Below are 19,045 nucleotides of genomic sequence, written 5' to 3' on the forward strand. Positions count from 1 at the left end.
TCAGTGGATACAGTGGAAGAATTCAAAGCATTCCCAGAGAAGCTTGCAAACATCTTGCTATAAAATAAAGCATCCCAAACCATTTTGGATAAAAAACGGTTTTAGCTCCTTTTAAAGATTGAATATAAGCCAACTGCTCCAAAATTGTTGCGGGCTTTAGGCTGTTTAAAAAAATGCAAAAAAAAAAAAAAAACACAGAAAAATTAGATAAAGATTATAGATGATAGATAGATAGATAGATAGATAGATAGATAGATAGATAGATAGATAGATAGATAGATAGATAGATGATAGATAGATAGATAGATAGACAGACAGACAGACAGACAGGCAGGTCTCTCCGAAGTCCATCTGATTTCAAGAAGCATCTCTTTCAAGAATTTGCTCAGGGTTGTAGGACTTGTCACCGACAATCCATTTAGCAAAATAAATATGATTTCCTTGCCCAAGGATTTGCAGCTATACTCACCACTGATCATTCCATGGCAGAGTTCTCGGATGCGTTCTTCACTAGCTTCTTTTCCCTGAAATTAAAGGTAAAGATTTCCACTCATGTTCAATTCTAGCCAAGGGAGCCAGCATGGTCCAAAGATGCTTCTGCGATGATGTCATCAGCATGACTATACACCAAGGAGCACGGGACGTTGTTACCTTCCCACCAAAGTGGTACGTATTTATCTACTCGCATCTGCATGCTTTCAAACTGCTAGAAGGGAGCAAGTAACGGGAATTCACCCCACCCTGCACCACTTGGGTCTTGAACCCCAAGCTTTCAACTTTCCAGCACACAAGCTCAGCATCTTTAACTGCTGAGCCATTACTCCCCTGTCCCTAATATTATGCAATGATATTTTGAAAACCTTTATAAGAGTTGTGGTCTCATTGGGAACTTCTACTGTACCCTCTGCTAACTTGGTCTGCACCAGAGATTTTTGTGACTTTCAATCGCAGAGTTGTCATTTATCTTCCAACGTCATGATATCTCACTAGGAAGCTCCCTAAGGAACTCTGCACCAGTCACAATCTCCCATTAATTCCTAGACTGAATGTTTTATAGGTAGTCCTTGACTTACGACTTCACATCTGTGGTAAGAAAGATCATAAAATGGAGCTAAACTCATTTAACAGATAACAGATAATCAGTGTTGGAAGGGACCTTGTAGGTCATCTAATCCAACCCTCTACGCCGTTTCTGACAAATGGCAGTCCAATCTCTTCTTGAAAGTCTCAAGTGATGATGTTCCTACAACTTCTGAAGGTAAGCTGTTCCATTGGTTGATTGTTCTCACTGTCAGAAAGTTTGCACCAAGACAAATTCCTTGTGTGTCCAATCACACTTGGCCAATAAAAGAATTCTAGTTCTAATTCTAATTTCCAGGTTGAATCTCTCCTTGTTCAGTTTCCATCCATTGTTCCTTGTCTGGCCTTCAGGTGCTTTAGAAAATAGCTTGACCCCTTCCTCCTCTCTGTCACAGCCCCTCAAATATTGGAAGACTGCTATCATGTCTCCCCTGGTCCTTCTAGATTAGCCATGCCCAGTTCCAGCAACTGTTCTTCATATGTTTTGGTCTCCAGTCCCCTAATCACCCTGGTTGCTCTTCTCTGCACTCTTTCTAGAGCCTCAACATCTTTTTTTATAGTGTGGTGACCAAAACTGGATGCAGTACTCTAGCTGTGTGGTCTTACTAAGGCTTTATAGAATGGTATTAGTACTTAACAAATGTTTCACTTTAACAACAGAAATTTTGGGCTCAATTGTGGCCCTTATAATACTATCTGTATTAGGAGTAGCACAGTGAAAATGAGTTTTAAATTGGAATAGGAATAGGAAGAAAAAAAAGATGGGCAGGTAAGGACCAACAAACATTTGCACAAGGGTTTGTCCAGAACCTCTTACCGGGGGGCCTGGTTTCCCCGCAATCCCAGGGATTCCCTGCTCTCCTTGTAAACCCATTTTGCCAGGATGGCCTGGAATTCCTGGGAGTCCAGCCGTTCCATTGGGGCCAAGGGCTCCTTTCGGGCCGGGCTCTCCTCTCTGTCCCGCCTGCAAAAGAAGAATGAAGAACATCCCAAATGGAGAAGCTGTGGCTTCCAAACTGGGCCTAAAAACACCTGAGGGACACAGCTGACTTGCAAAAGCAAAGCAAAACTCTATTCATGATCTGGATATATGGCTGATGGAAACCATCATGGGCACTACCTAAGCGAAGGACGGTGGGTTAAAACTGGCCCCAAGTTACCCAGTCAGCTTTCATGCCCAAGACGAGACTAGAATTCAATGTCTTCTAGCTTCTAGACAGCACCATATCCATATCACCAAACTGGGTCAATCAATCAATGAGAATAGAGCTGGAAGGGACCTTGGAGGTCTTCTAGTCCAACCCCCTGCTCAAGCAGGAGACCCTATACCATGTCAGATAGGTGGCTGTCCATTCTCTTCTTAAAAACCTCCAGTGATGAAGCGTCTACAACTTCTGGTGGCAAGCTGTTCCACTGGTTAATTGTCCTCATTGTTAGGAATTTCTCCTTAATTCCAGGTTGCTTCCCTCCTTGATTAGTTTCCAATCGTTGTTTCTTGTCTTGTCCTCAGGTGCTTTGGAGAATAAGTTGACCCCCTCCTCTTTGTGGCAGCTCCTCAAATACTGGAAGACTGCTCTCATGTCACCCCTAGTCTTTCTTTTCTTTAGACTGGCCATACCCAATTCTTGCAACCGTTCTTCCTATATGTTTGTCTCAAGGCTTTTAATCAAATTAGTAGCTCTTCTTTGCACATTTTGCAAAGTCTCAACCTCTATTTTGTAATGTGGGACCAAAACTGGATGCAATATTTCAGGTGTGCTCTCTCTCCTATATGTTTTGTTGGAATTGCCCTCCTGTCTTCCTCTGCCTACCATAACATGCAAATAGCACTGGCTGCTATATTGTTGGCCTTCTGTATTCTCTGCTTGTGAGGACTTTTAAATGAAATATAGGAATGGTGGGCAAGTGATCTGGAAGCCTTCTTTCTGTAGGGGACATTCACTTTCCTTTCCATAGCTTCCTCTGACAGCGACCTCGCAGATTTTTCAAAAATAAAAGCCACCAGACAAATGAGTACAAATCCATATAATGAAAAAGACCAGAGGTGATGGGTTTTATTTTATTTTTTTTCTCTAGAAAGCATAGGATACTCACTTCCCCTTTCTGTCCGGGAGCTCCAAAAGGGCCCTAGGAAAGAAGAAAAAAAATGAAATAAAGTTATTTGGAAACCAAAATGAAGCTGAAGAACCCGGATTGCTTTTCATTGCAGCTCACAAATATGCCACCCAAATTTATCATCTAAACCAGGGGTCTCCAACCTTGGCAACTTTAAGCCTGGCGGACTTCAACTCCCAGAATTCCAATGCTGGCTGGGGAATTCTGGGAGTTGAAGTCTGCCAGGCTTAAAGTTGCCAAGGTTGGAGACCCCGGATCTAAACAACTTACTCGGGGATGAAGTAGAATTAAAGAATGCTAGGGCTGGAAGGACCATAAGTTTCAACCTTTGTAGAGCGTGGGGAATACACTGTGCATTTCCATCACTGTGGGTGAATATAACTGGGGTCTTCCCTAGAGTAACCTTCATCAAGCTGATTCATTCTGTAACATAGCTTCAGTTCCGAGTCCTCTGCTCCAGAGGCTTACAGATGTGTTGAGGAGTTAGTTAAAAATAAAATTAAAAAGATCCCAGGACCACTGAATCACCATGCAAAGCTCTAATACAGTCTTGGCAACTTTAAGATGTGTGGACTTCAACTCCCAGAATTCCTCAGTCAGTCTTTCATGCTTAAGGCGGGACTAGAACTCTCTGTCTCCTGGTGATTGGCCCAAAGTCACCCAGCTGCTTTCATGCCTAAGGCGGGACTAGAACTCTCTGTCTCCTGGTGATTGGCCCAAAGTCACCCAGCTGCTTTCATGCCTAAAGTGGGACTATAACTCTCTCTCTCTCTCTCTCTCTCTCTCTCTCTCTCTCTCTCTTCTCTCTCTCTCTCTCTCTCTCTCTTCTCTTTCTCTTTCTCTTTCTCTCTCTCTCTCTCTCTCTCTCTCTCTTCTCTCTCTCTCTTCATCTGCCATCATCAGGCTTCTGTACTGTGTTCATCTGTGAGACAGACTTCACAGCCGTTTCAGTTTTAAATTTGGTGCTAGCCTACTGCTGTGCCAGAATGGTTTTTTCTTCATCTTGATTGGTTGGGAGTCTTGGTCTGTGTTTACTGGTCTTGGAGTTTGCTGTGTTCTGCTTGATTGGTGTTTCAAATATCTTCTGTCTGTTTTGTGGCTTTTTTTTGTCTTGATTGGCTGGCAACATTGTGTTTCCTGTATTGGAGGCTTTTAGTGCAGCTTGGCTCCGAGTAAATGGAGGCTATCATTTATTAGGAAGCTAGGTTTCATCTGGGTGCCTGGTTGGGGTGTGTTTGAGCTGGAGGTATCGAGGGGGGGTCTGTTTGTGACCAGGTGTTTGCCTGGCTTGTGGTGTGGAGCTTTGTTTGTTTGTGAGTGCAGGCTTCCAAATAATTGACAGTCTGGTGGAATCATCTCTTCTATTCATGCTTTCAGGTCTTTTTTCAATCTCTATGGCTTCTCTGATAATTCTGTGATTAGGGTTTTCTATAGTGGCTAGGCCTGACTCACAGACGAACACTATACAGAAGCCTGATGATGGCAGATGAGATTCTGCCGAAACATTACTACAACTTTAAAAGCACAATAATGACGTAGGAAAATACCAGAACAAAGCTGAATACCATATATATATATTAAGTATAGTATATAAAATCATACATTGCAATGTCCTACCTGTCAATGAATACTTCAGCTTCAACCATAACAACACAAGAGCAAACAATAGATACAAACTCAGGGTAAACTGCACCAAACTTGATTGCAGGAAATACGACTTCAGCAATAGTGTGGTCAATGTCTGGAATATTCTATCTGACTCTGTGGTTTCTTCCAAAACCCCCAAAACTTTAACCTTAGACTGTCTACTATTGACCTCACCCCTTTCCTAAGAGGTCTGTAGGGGGCGTGCATAAGCGCACCAACGTGCCTACCGTCCCTGTCCTATTGTTTCTTTTACTTTTTTTATTTTTCTTATATGTATTCATGTATTCATAACTATGTTTTTACTTATACCTATTATCTTGTAAGCAATTGACAAAAATAAATAAATAAATAAAATAAAATAAACTCTCTGTCTCCTGGTGATTGGCCCAAAGTCACCCAGCTGCTTTCATGCCTAAGGCGGGACTAGAACTCTCTGTCTCCTGGTGATTGGCCCAAAGTCACCCAGCTGCTTTCATGCCTAAGGCGGGACTAGAACTCTCTGTCTCCTGGTGATTGGCCCAAAGTCACCCAGCTGCTTTCATGCCTAAGCGGGACTAGAACTCTCTGTCTCCTGGTGATTGGCCCAAAGTCACCCAGCTGCTTTCATGCCTAAGGCGGGACTAGAACTCTCTGTCTCCTGGTGATTGGCCCAAAGTCACCCAGCTGCTTTCATGCCTAAGACGGGACTAGAACTCTCTGTCTCCTGGTGATTGGCCCAAAGTCACCCAGCTGCTTTCATGCCTAAGGCGGGACTAGAACTCTCTGTCTCCTGGTGATTGGCCCAAAGTCACCCAGCTGCTTTCATGCCTAAGACGGGACTAGAACTCTCTGTCTCCTGGTGATTGGCCCAAAGTCACCCAGCTGCTTTCATGCCTAAGGCGGGACTAGAACTCTCTGTCTCCTGGTGATTGGCCCAAATTCACCCAGTCTATTTTCATTACATACCAGTTCTCCTTTACTTCCAGGTGGTCCATCTGCTCCAGCAATGCCCTGCAGATGAAAATAGAAAGAATACATTTATATGTTAAAAAAAACCACAGTGAAGGACTGGCCCATAGTACCTCTGCCAGCAAAAATGGAGTCAGGACGGCCAGGTGCGGCCCTTGCAAGCTCCATTTTTGCTGTTAGAGGGTTGCAGGAGGCCATCGCAGTTGGAAATGGAGGTCATGAATCCATTTTTGCAAGCAGAGTGCTTGGGCCACCACATGTGTCCCCGGCACGAGTGATGTTGAGCTGGCCATGCCTACTCTGGTCATGCCGCCCCTCCCAGCCGCCCTGAGGTCAAACACAACCCTAACCGTCAATGAAGTCGAGTTTGATACCCCTTTTTAGAGCAACTCCAAAACATTGCTCAATCATATTCATGATCAACTCTTTTAGGTCGAAATTATTAGCGCAAATTGGGATTGTCCAGGTCTTAAATCAAATTATCCAGCCTTTTATAGCACAGCACAGCTCTGAATTCAAATATCTATGGAGATTCTCACTCGTTCAGGTCATGGTAAAGGCGCTTTTTCAAAAAGAAACTGGACTTACTTGTATTTTTTTTTCCCCTTGAATGTGTTTCGCTTCTCTTCCAAGAAGCTTCTTCGGTTCTCATCCAAGAAAGTTTTGGATGAGAAGTGAAATGTTTTCAAAGGAAAAAAAAAATACTACAAAGTCCAGTTGCCTTTTGAAAAAAAAAAAATCACCTTTGGGACTCTGAACTCAAAGCTTTGAGCTCTAAGAAATTGTTAGGGATATACACCCTAGCTGAACGTGCAACGGCAGTCTAGCAGGCAGGCAGATATGTGAGACAAAACGTTGTAGTAGCTTAAACTCAGTAAGACAGATACACTGTGCAAGTTAAATAGTTTTTATTCCAGCAAGAGTTATAGCATAGTCAAACAGTCCATATTTCATACACTAAGTTCAGTCAGTCCGGGGGTTATTCAGTTTGCAAAGTCCAGTGTCGAAAAAGAGTTCATTAAACTTACAATCAATCAGTCCAGTGATATATCTCTTTTGCAGTCAGAGATATGAAGAAAAATCAAACCCCTTTTCTTCTCTCATCAAACACGCAGTTATCACCATCAATCTATCATTGTCAGCAATCCAGTATAAGCCAGGGAAACAGTGAGCTCTCTTGCTCCCTCTTATGATGATTTTACAACCGCACCCAAAATACTTAGTTTACAGTTTAAACTCACTAACATAGTTTATATATTATTTTATCCAAACTTAGTTAGGTAACCAATGTTATCCCTAACAGAAATGACTTCAATTCAAAGCTAAACCTTCAATGAAGGGCATTTTTTAATGGGATGCTTGTCAATAATTTTATGAGTTACATCCAGTCAATAGGAAATACGACTTCAGCAACAGTGGTCAATGCTGGAATGCACTACCTTGAACTCTGTGGTTTCTTCCCCAAACCTCAAAAACTTCAAACTGTCTACTCACCCCATTCCTAAAAGGTCTATAAGGGGTGTGCATAAGCGCACCAGCATGCCTACCGTCCCTGTCCTAATGTCTCCCTTTTAATCGTACCCATTTCATGTATTAATAATCATGTTCTAATTATATTTGTTATCTAATACAGGTTTGACAAAATAAACAAATAAAATAAAATTTGCTGCTCTTGGTTAGAAGTAAACTTTCTCATTTAAAGCAGAAGAGGGCTTCCTTGTTCAAGTGTGTGGAAAATTACTGTCAAGGACAGGAATAAAATATGCTCAATTTGTATTACACAGTTCTACACAATTCACACTTTCTCACATTTATGGAGCAGGCAGCCACGCGTGGTTCTAAATCTGGTTTGCGAATAAGTAAAGAAAAACACGGGATCAACAAATGTGCTAAGGAAAAAGGATGCCAAAATACGTCTGTAACGTTAAACCGCCTCGAACTTAACTGAAGAAGGAACTACTCAAGTTGTAGCTACAAGTAGTCCTCAACTTACAACTCCACTTGGGATCAGAATTTCCCTTGCTTAGCAAGACCATTTTTAAGTGATTCGTATCCAATTTTACTACCTTTTTTTGCCGTAGTTGTTAAGTGAATCACTGCAGTTATTAAGTGAATCATGAGGTCATTCAGCGAATCTGGCATCTCTCATTGATTTTGCCAGTCAGAAGCCAGCTAGGACAGTGGCAAATGGCGATCACATGACCCAGGGATGTTGGAAAGACTGTGAATACATATGCTGGTTGCCAAGCACTCGGATTTTGACCACGTGACCTTGGGGATGCAGCGATAGTCATAAGTGCAAGGCCCCAGTCCTCAGTGACTTTTTCCAGTGCCGTTCTAACTCTGAACGGTCGCTAAACAAATGGCTGTAAGTCAAAGACTACCTCTACATTTTGTTAAAAGCCTATGATTTTAAAAATAGAATTACAGCACATTATTAGAGAAAAGGACTAGGGGTGACACGATAGCAGTCTGCCAGTATTTTGAGGGACTGCCACAAGAAGAGGGGGTCAAATTATTCTCCAAAGCACCAGAGAGCAGGAAAATAAACAATGGATGGAAACTAATCAATGAGAGAAGCAACTTGGAATTAAGGAGAAACTTCCTGAAAGTAAGGACAATTAACCAGTGGAACAGCTTGCCACCAGAAGTTGTGGGTATTTCATCACTGGAGGTTTTTAAGAAGAGACTAGATTGTCATTTGTGTGGAGTGGTATAGGACCATGTTGGTGAACCTATGGCATGCGTGCCCGAAGTGGCACACTGAGCCACCTCTGCTGGCACGTGAGAACTCGCCCGGAAGAGCCTCACTGCGCATGCACGCGCACCGCCGCCACCCAACAGCTGATTGTCGGGTATTTGGCGCGCATGCACAAGGGGGGCAGGGGGGCACAGGAGACACGCACGCATGTGTAGAGATACACAACGCGTGGGGATATGGATGTTGTGTGGTGGTGATCGTACGCACACACGCAGAGATGCATGGCGCGTGGTGGGGGGATCACGCGCGCATGTGCAGGGTGTGGGAGAGGCCCAGGACGTATTGCCTTCTGGGTGCTGGCACGCGAGCGCATGAGCACGCATGCAATTATAGGCATGGGAGCCGAAAAAGGTTAGCCACCACCGGTATAGGATCTCCTGCTGGAGCCGGGGACTGGACTAGAAGACCTCTAGGGTCCCTTCCAGCTCTATTCTGATTCTATCTTTTGGCTGTGGAAGAAATATGGAGAGGCAGAAATTTAATTAATACGCTGCCATCTAGTGGTAGTCAAGATATTTGCACCCCAATTATTTGTTTTAATTTTTATGCCGTCTTTCAATAGCAATAATAATAGTAATAGAATTTAAGCTTCTATACTGCCCCATAGCACTTTGCAGCACTCTCTAGGTCAGAGGTCTCATTCTCGCGGCCCGCAGGCCAATTGCGGCCCGCAGGACGATATCCTGTGGCCCCCACCGTGATATGAAAGTATAATATTAGTGTGTTCTCCATGCGTCGCTAGCTGGCTAAACACTTCTATGTGCGGCCCAGCCTCACCCAGATTCTGCCTCCAGCGGCCCCCAGGTAAATTGTGTTTGAGACCCCTGCTCTAGGTGGTTTACCATGTAAGTGTTATTTGCATCCTGCCTGCAACAATCTGGCTCCTCATTTTACCGACCTTGGAGGGATGGAAGGCTGAGTCCACTTTGAGTCCCGTCAGAATCGAACTTCAGGCTGTGGGCAAAGTTTGCCTGCAATACCGCAGTTTAACCACTGCACCACCAGGGCTCCATCAACCTATTTCACTGTTGAAATAACTCTACCAAATAGTAGCTTGTTTAAAGGAAATGAATCCAGACTTCACCCATTGCATCTCGCTCCTTGGTCAGATAGGCATGATTTGAAGCTTTGACCAAAGAACAAACGGCAGCCTCTTCTTTCTGCAACATCAGCTCTGCCCTTTTCATGCCACGGGTGCAGTGTTGCACAACACACTTACCAAAAGGATGGAACGTGTGTTGCTTTGGGTAATATTACACATGTGCTCAGTGGTGGGGCTGCAAATGTTTTAACAACGGGTTAAATTTTTGGGCCTGTTTTTGCACCATTTTCAAGCCATTTTTGGGCCGTTTTCAGGCTGGTTTTCGGGCTGTTTTCAGGCCATTTTTCAGGCTGTTTTCAGGCTGTTTTGGAGGACTTTTCCAGGCCGTTTTTCACCCCCAAAATGGCTGAAAACGGCCCTAAAAACAGGCGTGGCATGGCCAGCTGGTGGTCCGATTTGCTGGTTCTCCAAACCGTGCAGAATCGGAACAAAGGGTTTGGGTGAACCGATCCAAACCTGGATCAGCTGACCTCTGCATGAGCTGTTAGGGGCATGAACTAATTTTTCACACCATGATCAAACCATAATGTGATCTGTATGGCTAGCTTACTGGATGAGTCCAGCCACTGAGATTTATGCTATAAACCAGGATTAGACAAGCCATGGTTTAATATGATTTATGCATCCGAAAAATTGAGATCTTTATCTTACCTGGTTACCTTTGGGTCCCGAAACCCCAGTAGGACCCTGGAAACAAATAAAGAAGAAGCAAGAAAAAGAATTGCCAAAAATAATTGGCCAGCGAGTTTCTCAAGTTGCAAGAACATAATATAAATAAGTACCTTTTGGACTGGGTACGTCTGCATCTGAATGTTTTTAAAATTTCTTTATTTATTTATTAAATTTGTTTGCTGCTCCTCTCACCACAAAGTGATTTAAAATGTTTATTGCGTCTAAGTTTATTGCTTAAATTTAAGACCGTATTTGCAATAGATCATGTTTCTCACCCTTGGCAATTTGAAGCTAGGTGTGGATTTCAACTCCCAGAATTCCCCCAGCCAGGTCAATTCTGGGAGTTAAAATCCACAAAACTTAAAGTTACCAAGGGTGAGAAACACTGCAGGAAATGCATGAGCTACGGGTGGCAGGCTCCGCCCATTTCATGTTCTAAAGTGACATCACATGCAATGAATCCATACGTCACAGTGTGGGTGGAGCTGCCGCTAAGCTCCGCCTTCCACCCAACAGGTGTTTTGAAATAACTGGTCTTCAAAAAAATTTTTTTAATTTTCTATAACAGGGAAAACAATAGTAATTATTTTTTTAGGAAGGTTCTTAAAAAGAGCTTGGGCAGCCATTTGTCCTGAATGGTGTAGGATCTCCTGCTTGAGCAAGGGGTTGGGCTAGAAGACCTTCAAGGTCCCTTCCAACCCTGTTATACTAGTACTGATAATTTAAGGACAGTAACAACTAACATTTATGCAGTAAAAAAATAATAATCTTGCTTTGCAGCCCTCTTCCCTCAGCGGAATTATTATAAATTGATTCTGTAACTTAGATCAGTGGCCCCCAAATTTTCCAGCTTGGTGGCCTGGCCCGGTGCAGTGGTGGTGAGTGAGTGGCAGGTGTACATACACGCATGCCCAGCTCCATTTGTGCATGCAGGGGCCGCTCCATTTGTGTGATTATAGCTTCATGCATGGATGCTTTCCCATCTGTTGTGGTGTGTTGGCCGCCGGCCCCTCCAGCAGCCGAATCCGAGGAGGAAGAGGAGGAGGCGTGGGAACATCAAGGCAAACTGAGAGCTCCGAGTAGGAAGAGGGAATAGAGCTGGCAGAGAGAGAGAGAGAGAGGGAAGGAGGGAGGGAGAGAGAGAAAGAGAGGGAGAGGGAGAGGGGTGGTGGTGGTGGTGGTGTCCAGAGGTGGTATTCAGCAGGTTCTGACCAGTTCTGGAGAACTGGTAGCGGAAATTTTGAGTAGTTCAGAGAACCGGCAAATACCACCTCTGACTGGAGATTTTACAGTCTCCTTCCCTTGCCACACCCAGCAAGCCATGCACACAGAACTGGTAGTAAAAAAATTTGAATCCCACCACTGGAGGTGTCCCTCAGCCCTCAGATGGAGAGTCAACAGCCCCCAGGTTTGGAGGTGGCTGATGAGGAAGAGAAGGAGCAGCTGGGTCCAGTGCCTGACGTGTGGGGGTGCAGAAGGCAGAGGAGAGGAGAGCAGTGGAAATCTATGGGCCGGTCCTTGGGATGGAAGAGCCATTGCTGCTAGCGAAGCCCCACCCTAGCTCTGGGGATAAAAGGCAGGGGGCGGAGATGAATAAGTGTGGCAGACAACTATTTATCTTTCGAATGGATGGACTTGTTAACCTGTAGTGAGAGAGAAACTTTTAGCCGGGGCTGCTGGAGCTTCTAATAAAGGAATCGTTGATTGTTTACAGAGGGTTTGTCCTGTTTGGGGAGCTGGGTCAGGACACCATCTGTCCTGCGGCCTGGTTTTGAACAGGCCATAGCCCAGGGGACTGGGGACCCCTGACTCACATGACCAAATTGATTGAAGGAACACATTAAATATGGCAGCCCTACCCAGAAGAATATTGCATTCATCGAAGTTACATTCATCAGAGCCTCATCGGCTCATTCATTCACTTTTGCAGAGGATTTACCTGCTGGCCGGATTCACCCCGTAGCCCAGTGGCACCAGGACGGCCCGGTTCCCCACTTGGTCCTGCACGACCCTGGAAAGTTAAACGAAAAGAGAGAAATAAGAGAGAAAGCTGGGGGGAAAAAGGGAGAAAGGGATTTGATCTCATATTGGAATCAAACTGCCCAGTTATTTGAAATCAGCAACATTTCAGAAGGTGGATTAAAACAGCCTGAAAAGGAGAAAATATCTCAGCCAGCTTTGAACTCAAAAATTGATGGTTGGCAACCTGGCAAACCTCCATATTACAGATCCCTATGAGTCACTACTTTCAGTTATACCTGTTTTTCTTCAAACATAGCAATTTTAAGAATGTATGGACTTCAACTCCCAGAATTCCTCAGCCACACAGGAAAGAAGAGTGTTGGGAAGAGCAGACTGGATAATTGGATATACACGTATTCTACTTCAGTGTTTCTTGCCCTCTGCAACTTTAAGACGTATGGGCTGGGGAATTCTAGGCATTGAAGTCTGCACATCTTAAAGTTGCAGAGGGCAAGAAACCCCTACTTCATCTGTCCTATTGTCCCCATTTATTCGTGCCTATTTCCTGTATTCTTACTTATGTTTATACTTATACCTATTATCTTGTAAGCGATGGACAAATCAAATAAATAAATTTGTTGACATCATAAAATCCTTGGCAGTGCTCCTACAAGCTGGATACAGATACACATTGCAGCCCCTCACCTGGCCTGGGAACAGTTGCCCTTTCCATCCCAAAATTGTCTTCTGAATTTGATTTACCTGGAAACCTCTGACACCTGCTGCTCCTGGAGGTCCTTGTAGACCAGATTGTCCCTGCAGGGGAAAAAAAAGAAAAAAGAATGGGTCAATGAAGGAAGACAGTAAACTGTGACAAACACCGATGGCCCTGATAAAAAATGTAGTCCTTGGTCAGAAAGAAGATTATCTAATTCCGGACTAGTTTCAGTTCCATGAGATAGTCCAGGCCCAAAATCAAATCCAGAGGAAGGCTGAAATTATTTTATTGATATTGACTTGAATAAGAGATCTCCAAACTTGGCAACTGTCAAGGCTGACTGGTAATGCACGTCTACTCACAACGTTTCAAGAAGAAACTAAGGGAAGGGAGAGGGGAATGCTTGGAATGTATTGGGAACTGGGAGCTGGGTGAGGAATTTCCGTGAGCCTGTTGGCAGCCTGAGAAAATCCTGACACTTCAAGGCCGTGGGATGGGAACCTTCCGAAGGTGCTGACTTAAATAAAATAAAATAAAAAGAACATGTTGTTTTGGTGGACAATGGGCGGCCCAAATGGGGGAAAGGAGAAAATAACGGTCCTGTTTTTCATGCAAAAATTTCAGAGCTAGCTTTGCTTCTTCTGTGCCTGTATGGATCTATCAGTAAAGCTATATATATCCTTGGTAAAATAAACGCCCCAGGAATTTCTGTTGCTGCAATGGGACAGTTGACAGCAACTTTAAGACTTGTGGACTTCAACTCGCAGAATTCCCCAGCCAACATAAGAATTATGAGAGCTGAAGTCCACAAGTCTTAAAGTTGCCAAGTTTGGAGACCTCTGATCTAGGATAACAGAATCCTGCAAATCTGACTGTGTTTATACCTTCTTTCCTTGTATTTCATTGAATTAGAGGTTGAAATGTGTTTGGATATTAGTAACTCAGGTTGGTAGTTAGGAAGTTGGTTTGAGCTCTGAGCATGGCAATTCGGTTGCAAACATTTCGTCACCATTCAAGGAGACGTCGTCACTGCGTTTTAGTTGAGCTGACAACTCAAAACACACTGACGACGTCTCCTCAAATGGTGACGAAACATTTGCAGCCAAATTGCCAAACTCAGAGCTCAAATCAACAGCCTAATTTGGGAGGTGTCAGGATTGCTTCCATATGTTATCTGAATGTTATGTACTTAAAAATTCTTTCATCCCTTGTTGTCTTGGCAACAGAGCTTGCATATCACTATCAAGGCCATCTTCCTTAGTCTACAGTTACAGGCTCTAAACATCTCGGAGCAGAAATCTAAATTTGTTATGATCACCAGGCTCACAGATGGAGCTTCCAGAATTCTGGTTCAGTTTTTTGAGTGCCATAGTGGCGGGTTTGGGTCTTATGAATGGAATGATTAGAGTAGTAACTTACAGGAGGTCCTCTTTGGCCAGGTTCCCCTCTCTCACCAGAGATACCTTGATTTCCCTAAAAAGACAAATGCAAAATGGCTGATTCTGTGTTTTCCATGAGTCTAATCCAGGATAATCCAAATGCAACTGGTGATGTGACAGCATCTTAAGTGCCTCATTAGAGATCGAGAGAGAAACATGGAACAAATGTTGAGGAGATACTTACAGGTATACCTGGTTCTCCTGAAGGACCAGATTCTCCCATTTCTCCAGGGCTTCCCTTTGGGGAAAAAAGGAAGGGAAACAGTATGTAAGTATGAATGAATGAATTGAAGGAAAATGGAAAATGAAGGAAGGAAAACGAATGAATGAATGAATGAATGAATGAATGAATGAATTTAAGGAAAATGGAAAATGAAGGAAGGAAAATGAATGAATGAATAAATGAATGAATGAATGAATGAATTGAAGGAAAGTGGAAAATGAAGGAAGGAAAACGAATGAATGAATGAATGAATGAATGAATGAATGAATGAATTGAAGGAAAATGGAAAATGAAGGAAGGAAAACGAATGAATGAATAAATGAATGAATGAATGAATTGAAGGAAAATGGAAAATGAAGGAAGGAAAACGAATGAATGAATAAATGAATGAATGAATGAATGAATGAATGAATAAATCAGGGGTCTTCAAACTTGACAGCTTTAAGACTTATGGACTTCAACTCCCAGAATTCCTCGTCCAGTCATGTTAGCTCAGGAATTCTTGGAGTTGAAGTCCACAAGTCTTAAACTTGCCAAGTTTCAAGACCCTTGGATTGAATGAAGGAAAATGAAAAATAATAGATGAAAATGAATGAATGAATTGAGGGAAAACGATAAACGAAGGAAAATGAATGAACGAATAAATGAATTGAAGGAAAATGAATGCACGAATGAATTGATGGAGATGTTGAAATTGACTATATTATGCCACCCCTCCTCTTAAGGAGGCCACTCTAGTGGGACCAAGAAGAAGGACCTTCTCTGTGATGGCTCCCTCCCTGTGTTCATATCATGTGAACATAAGATTGGGCCCCCACTTTGGCACTCTTTCACAAGACCCTAAAGGCATGGTTCTGCCAATGGGCCTGCAGAACCCAGGGTAATAGGGACCCCATCAACTGGCTGGTTTGATTGTTGTCACCAGGGAGATGGGGGTTTGGGTTTTGCAATGGGGTTTTATTTTCGTAAACTACCCATGAATGAGTTGAATGGCCGTGTAAATTTTGTTCATATAATAATAATATAGCATGATTTACTTACAGGCTGGCCCTTTTCTCCTTTAGTGCCTGCGCTCCCAGGTAGTCCCTGATAGGGGAAAAAGAGTCACTAATAATGCAAAACAGAGTTGATAAACATATTTAGGATTTCTCCTTCCCAAGACCAAATATTCATAAAATAATAGTTTGTGCACTCAGGGAACCATAAATGTAAGCATCCAGATATGCACACAAGTAAATGCTAGAATAACTTCCAGTTTTATGGGCTACCAAGCTCAACAATTTCATCAAAGATGACCAACCTTCTCCATTTCCATCTCTTTTTAATGTCAGCCTTCCCTTATCCCTCAAATTCCTATATGTCTATGGAGATTCTCAATTATCCAGGTAATGGTTGTTCCAGAGGTGCTTTTCCAAAAGGCAACTGGACTGAGATAAGTTTGGTTGAAGTTTGGCTGATGCAATATCCTTAGGAGATTGTACAATGTAGTGAGCTCTGCTGCTAGATGGTAGTGGTTTAATCCTATTATGTCCTGGAAGGCCATGTCCTAATCCCATCATCCTGGAGCTGAAGGTTTTTTGTCTTGTAGATAGGCTGGCCTAGTCTTTCTTAATGGGCACCAAATATCTGCTGGGGGCAGGGAGCTGGTTTTTTCCTTGGGTTTTTTTGTTTCTCCCCCAAGAAAAAGAACTGAGGAAGCTTCTTGATTGAGAAGCGAAATGTTTTCACAGAAAAAAAAAAACTAAGGAATTCCAATTGTGTTTTGGAAAAGCACCTTTGGGACTTGAGTCCTCTAATTCCTCAACCAATACGGATTGTGAGGGATGATGGAAATCTAATATATTTGGTGGACACCAGGTTGGGTGAGCTTGTTCTATCCACTCCAGTTCTCCTTCCCTTCCTGCTTTTTATATGATTATGGGATGTTTTTTCTGGGATTCCTGCCTATCCTTTGCATGGCAGAAAGATGGAGTAGGAATCAAAGAAATAAGATAGTCGAAATGCTCTCTGAAATCAGGGGTGAATTCAAATTTTTTCCCCTCATGGCTCTGTGGGCGTGGCTTGGTGGGACTCAGTCTCTAAAAGGAAGAAGGTGGGTGGGCATGAGCGGGGCCAACCGATTCAAATCATCCCTACCACCCCTCCCGAAGTGGTGCGAGATGGTTGAATTTCACCCCTGCTCTGAATATAATAGTATGTTGTAGGATAGAGGCCTCTGCTCCTCCAACTGGGAGTCGAATCAAAAATAAAACGGAATGGGAAAGATTAAAAAAAAAAAAAAACACAGGCAATTGTCAAGTTTTTAGGTCCCTGGAAATCAGTAGAGCAGCGTTTCCTCATCCTTGGCAGCTTGAAAAGGTGTGGAGTTCAATTCCCAGAATGCTGGCTGGGGAATTCTAGGAATTGAAGTCTACACCTTTTTCCGGCTGCCAAAGGTGAGAAATACTGCAGTAGAGGATACCAATCTCTCTGCGGAATGGTTTCTTTGACCTCTAAGAAGTCGGAGAGGTATCAGGAGAAGGTGCAAATCACCCTGATATCTCTTTGATCTAAATTTTATGAAAGAAATCTTACAGGGAGTCCGTGAGGGCCTTTCTCTCCAGGAGCACCAGAACGACCAGCAGCGCCCTACGAATAAAGAAATAATGATGTGTAAATTCCATTACAGACAATATTAATAATTTGCTTTAATAGGATGACAATCCATTCTCCTATTTTTATTAAACCTTCCTCCCTTCCCCCTCCCTTCCTTACCCCACTCCTGTGCAAGAAAGAAAGATGCCCAGGTTGACTAACTCTCGTTGGAATTCATTATTGGAATGTATTTCTATTCCACAATTACAGTAGCATTCAGCCAGTAGATGGCAGTATTTACAAGTTTGGATCTGTGGTATATACACTCTATGCTCTTTTTTTCTAAGTAGAATTTCCTGTTACATTAAATAGTTGAGCAGTAAAGCACACGGTGACTGTACTGTTTGTTTACTTTGTGTGGTGCTTTATATAAGCAGAATTTTTAACAAGTCCTCAACTTACTATTACAATTGGGACCAAAATGTCCATTGCTAAGCAAAGCAGTTGTTAAGTGAGTCATGTCCAATTTAAAACATTTTTGCCATGGTTAAGTGATTCACAGCAGTTATTAAGCGAATCATGCAATTGTTAACTAAATCCAGCTTCTCACTTTGACTTTGCTTGTAGGAAGCCAGCTGGGGAGATCACAAATGTGATCACATGACTCCAGGATGCTGCAATCATTGTACACACATGGTGGTTGCCAAGCGCCTGAATTTTGATCACACACTGCAGGGGTATTGCATCAGCCATTAATGTGATGATTGGTTACAAGGTACTTTTTCCAGGGCCGTTGTTAAGTTTGAACCATTTCTAAACAAATGGTTGTAAGTCAAGGACTACCTGTACTTTTATAATATTTGAAACTATTTGTCAAATTGAGAGCTACTTTGAAACTTGGAACATTTGATGTTTGGTGTAAGGAAAATCCCTGAATGTTCCTGCCCCTAAGATTAGAAGAAGAAAAAAGCAATTATTGGATTTCTGCTCTCTTTTACACAAAAAACATTGTCATTGCACACGTAGGAAAGTCTTCTCAAATCCCTTATTGTTGGATTCCAAAACACAACATTTACAAGCTGTGGAAGATTGCTTGGGTTTTGTATACACATCAGCACAAACCAAATGGGAATTTAACAAATGAAAAATGAAACGAAACTTTGAAAAATGAGAAAAATGAAATGGGTTGTTGTTTTTTTGGGCTCATTAATGTCAGAGTAAAGTATTGCTGGTTCCAGTGAATTTTAAAGGTCTCATTTGTAAAAGTTACATCAACCACAGTGCACACTGTTTTGATCCATTTTATAAACAGGTTCACAAAGAACAGAATTCAGTGCATTTCGTAAATAAATAGTCTTGTGCATCTATGGGCAAGTGAACATGTAAAATTGCAGTCTTATTTATTTTAAGATGCCCCCATTTTCAATTACTTGCTCTGACAGTTTGTATTCATAGACAAGCATACAAGCATGGAGGTATAACCAAATCTTGGTTCAAGAATTAAGGCTTGCATTTTAAGCTCACTTGGGTAAGTGATGTCACACGTCCACACGTCCTTCATTTTATTTTTATTGTGGGCTTTTAACGAAAAGAAGGATGGGGGGAAATGACTAAATCTAAGACACAAACACAAAGTGGACGGATTGTTGGTTGGAACCAATAATGATAAATGAGAACTGAGGGATCCTTGATACTCTCTCTGAGCTTGGTTGTTTTCTTACAATGTTTCCTTACCCAACTAAGTGACATCATCAGTGCAGCAGGAGAAGGAGAAGAAGGAGAAGAGGCGGGAAGAGGAAGGTGG

At 42.7% G+C, this 19,045-nt stretch overlaps 1 protein-coding gene across 1 annotated transcript in view; it reads right to left on the reverse strand.

The window, feature by feature from the left end:
• The window catches only part of COL9A3 (collagen type IX alpha 3 chain), a 64,010-nt gene that overhangs the window by 5,151 nt on the left and 39,814 nt on the right, over positions 1 to 19,045 (reverse strand). Inside the window, exons 19-29 of the mRNA XM_087959190.1 lie at positions 17,242 to 17,295; positions 15,709 to 15,753; positions 14,629 to 14,682; positions 14,425 to 14,478; positions 13,050 to 13,103; positions 12,265 to 12,336; positions 10,305 to 10,340; positions 5,788 to 5,832; positions 3,175 to 3,207; positions 1,898 to 2,044; positions 470 to 524 (exon numbers count right to left, since the gene is read on the reverse strand). Coding sequence (XP_087815316.1) covers positions 470 to 524; positions 1,898 to 2,044; positions 3,175 to 3,207; positions 5,788 to 5,832; positions 10,305 to 10,340; positions 12,265 to 12,336; positions 13,050 to 13,103; positions 14,425 to 14,478; positions 14,629 to 14,682; positions 15,709 to 15,753; positions 17,242 to 17,295 — 649 coding nt within the window. The remainder of the gene's footprint in view (positions 1 to 469; positions 525 to 1,897; positions 2,045 to 3,174; positions 3,208 to 5,787; positions 5,833 to 10,304; positions 10,341 to 12,264; positions 12,337 to 13,049; positions 13,104 to 14,424; positions 14,479 to 14,628; positions 14,683 to 15,708; positions 15,754 to 17,241; positions 17,296 to 19,045) is intronic.

The sequence above is a fragment of the Notechis scutatus genome, chromosome 3, assembly GCF_049901735.1.
Source record: "Notechis scutatus isolate UNSWTSFEM ecotype Mainland chromosome 3, rNotScu1.2, whole genome shotgun sequence".
In the NCBI taxonomy this organism is placed as follows: domain Eukaryota; kingdom Metazoa; phylum Chordata; class Lepidosauria; order Squamata; family Elapidae; genus Notechis; species Notechis scutatus.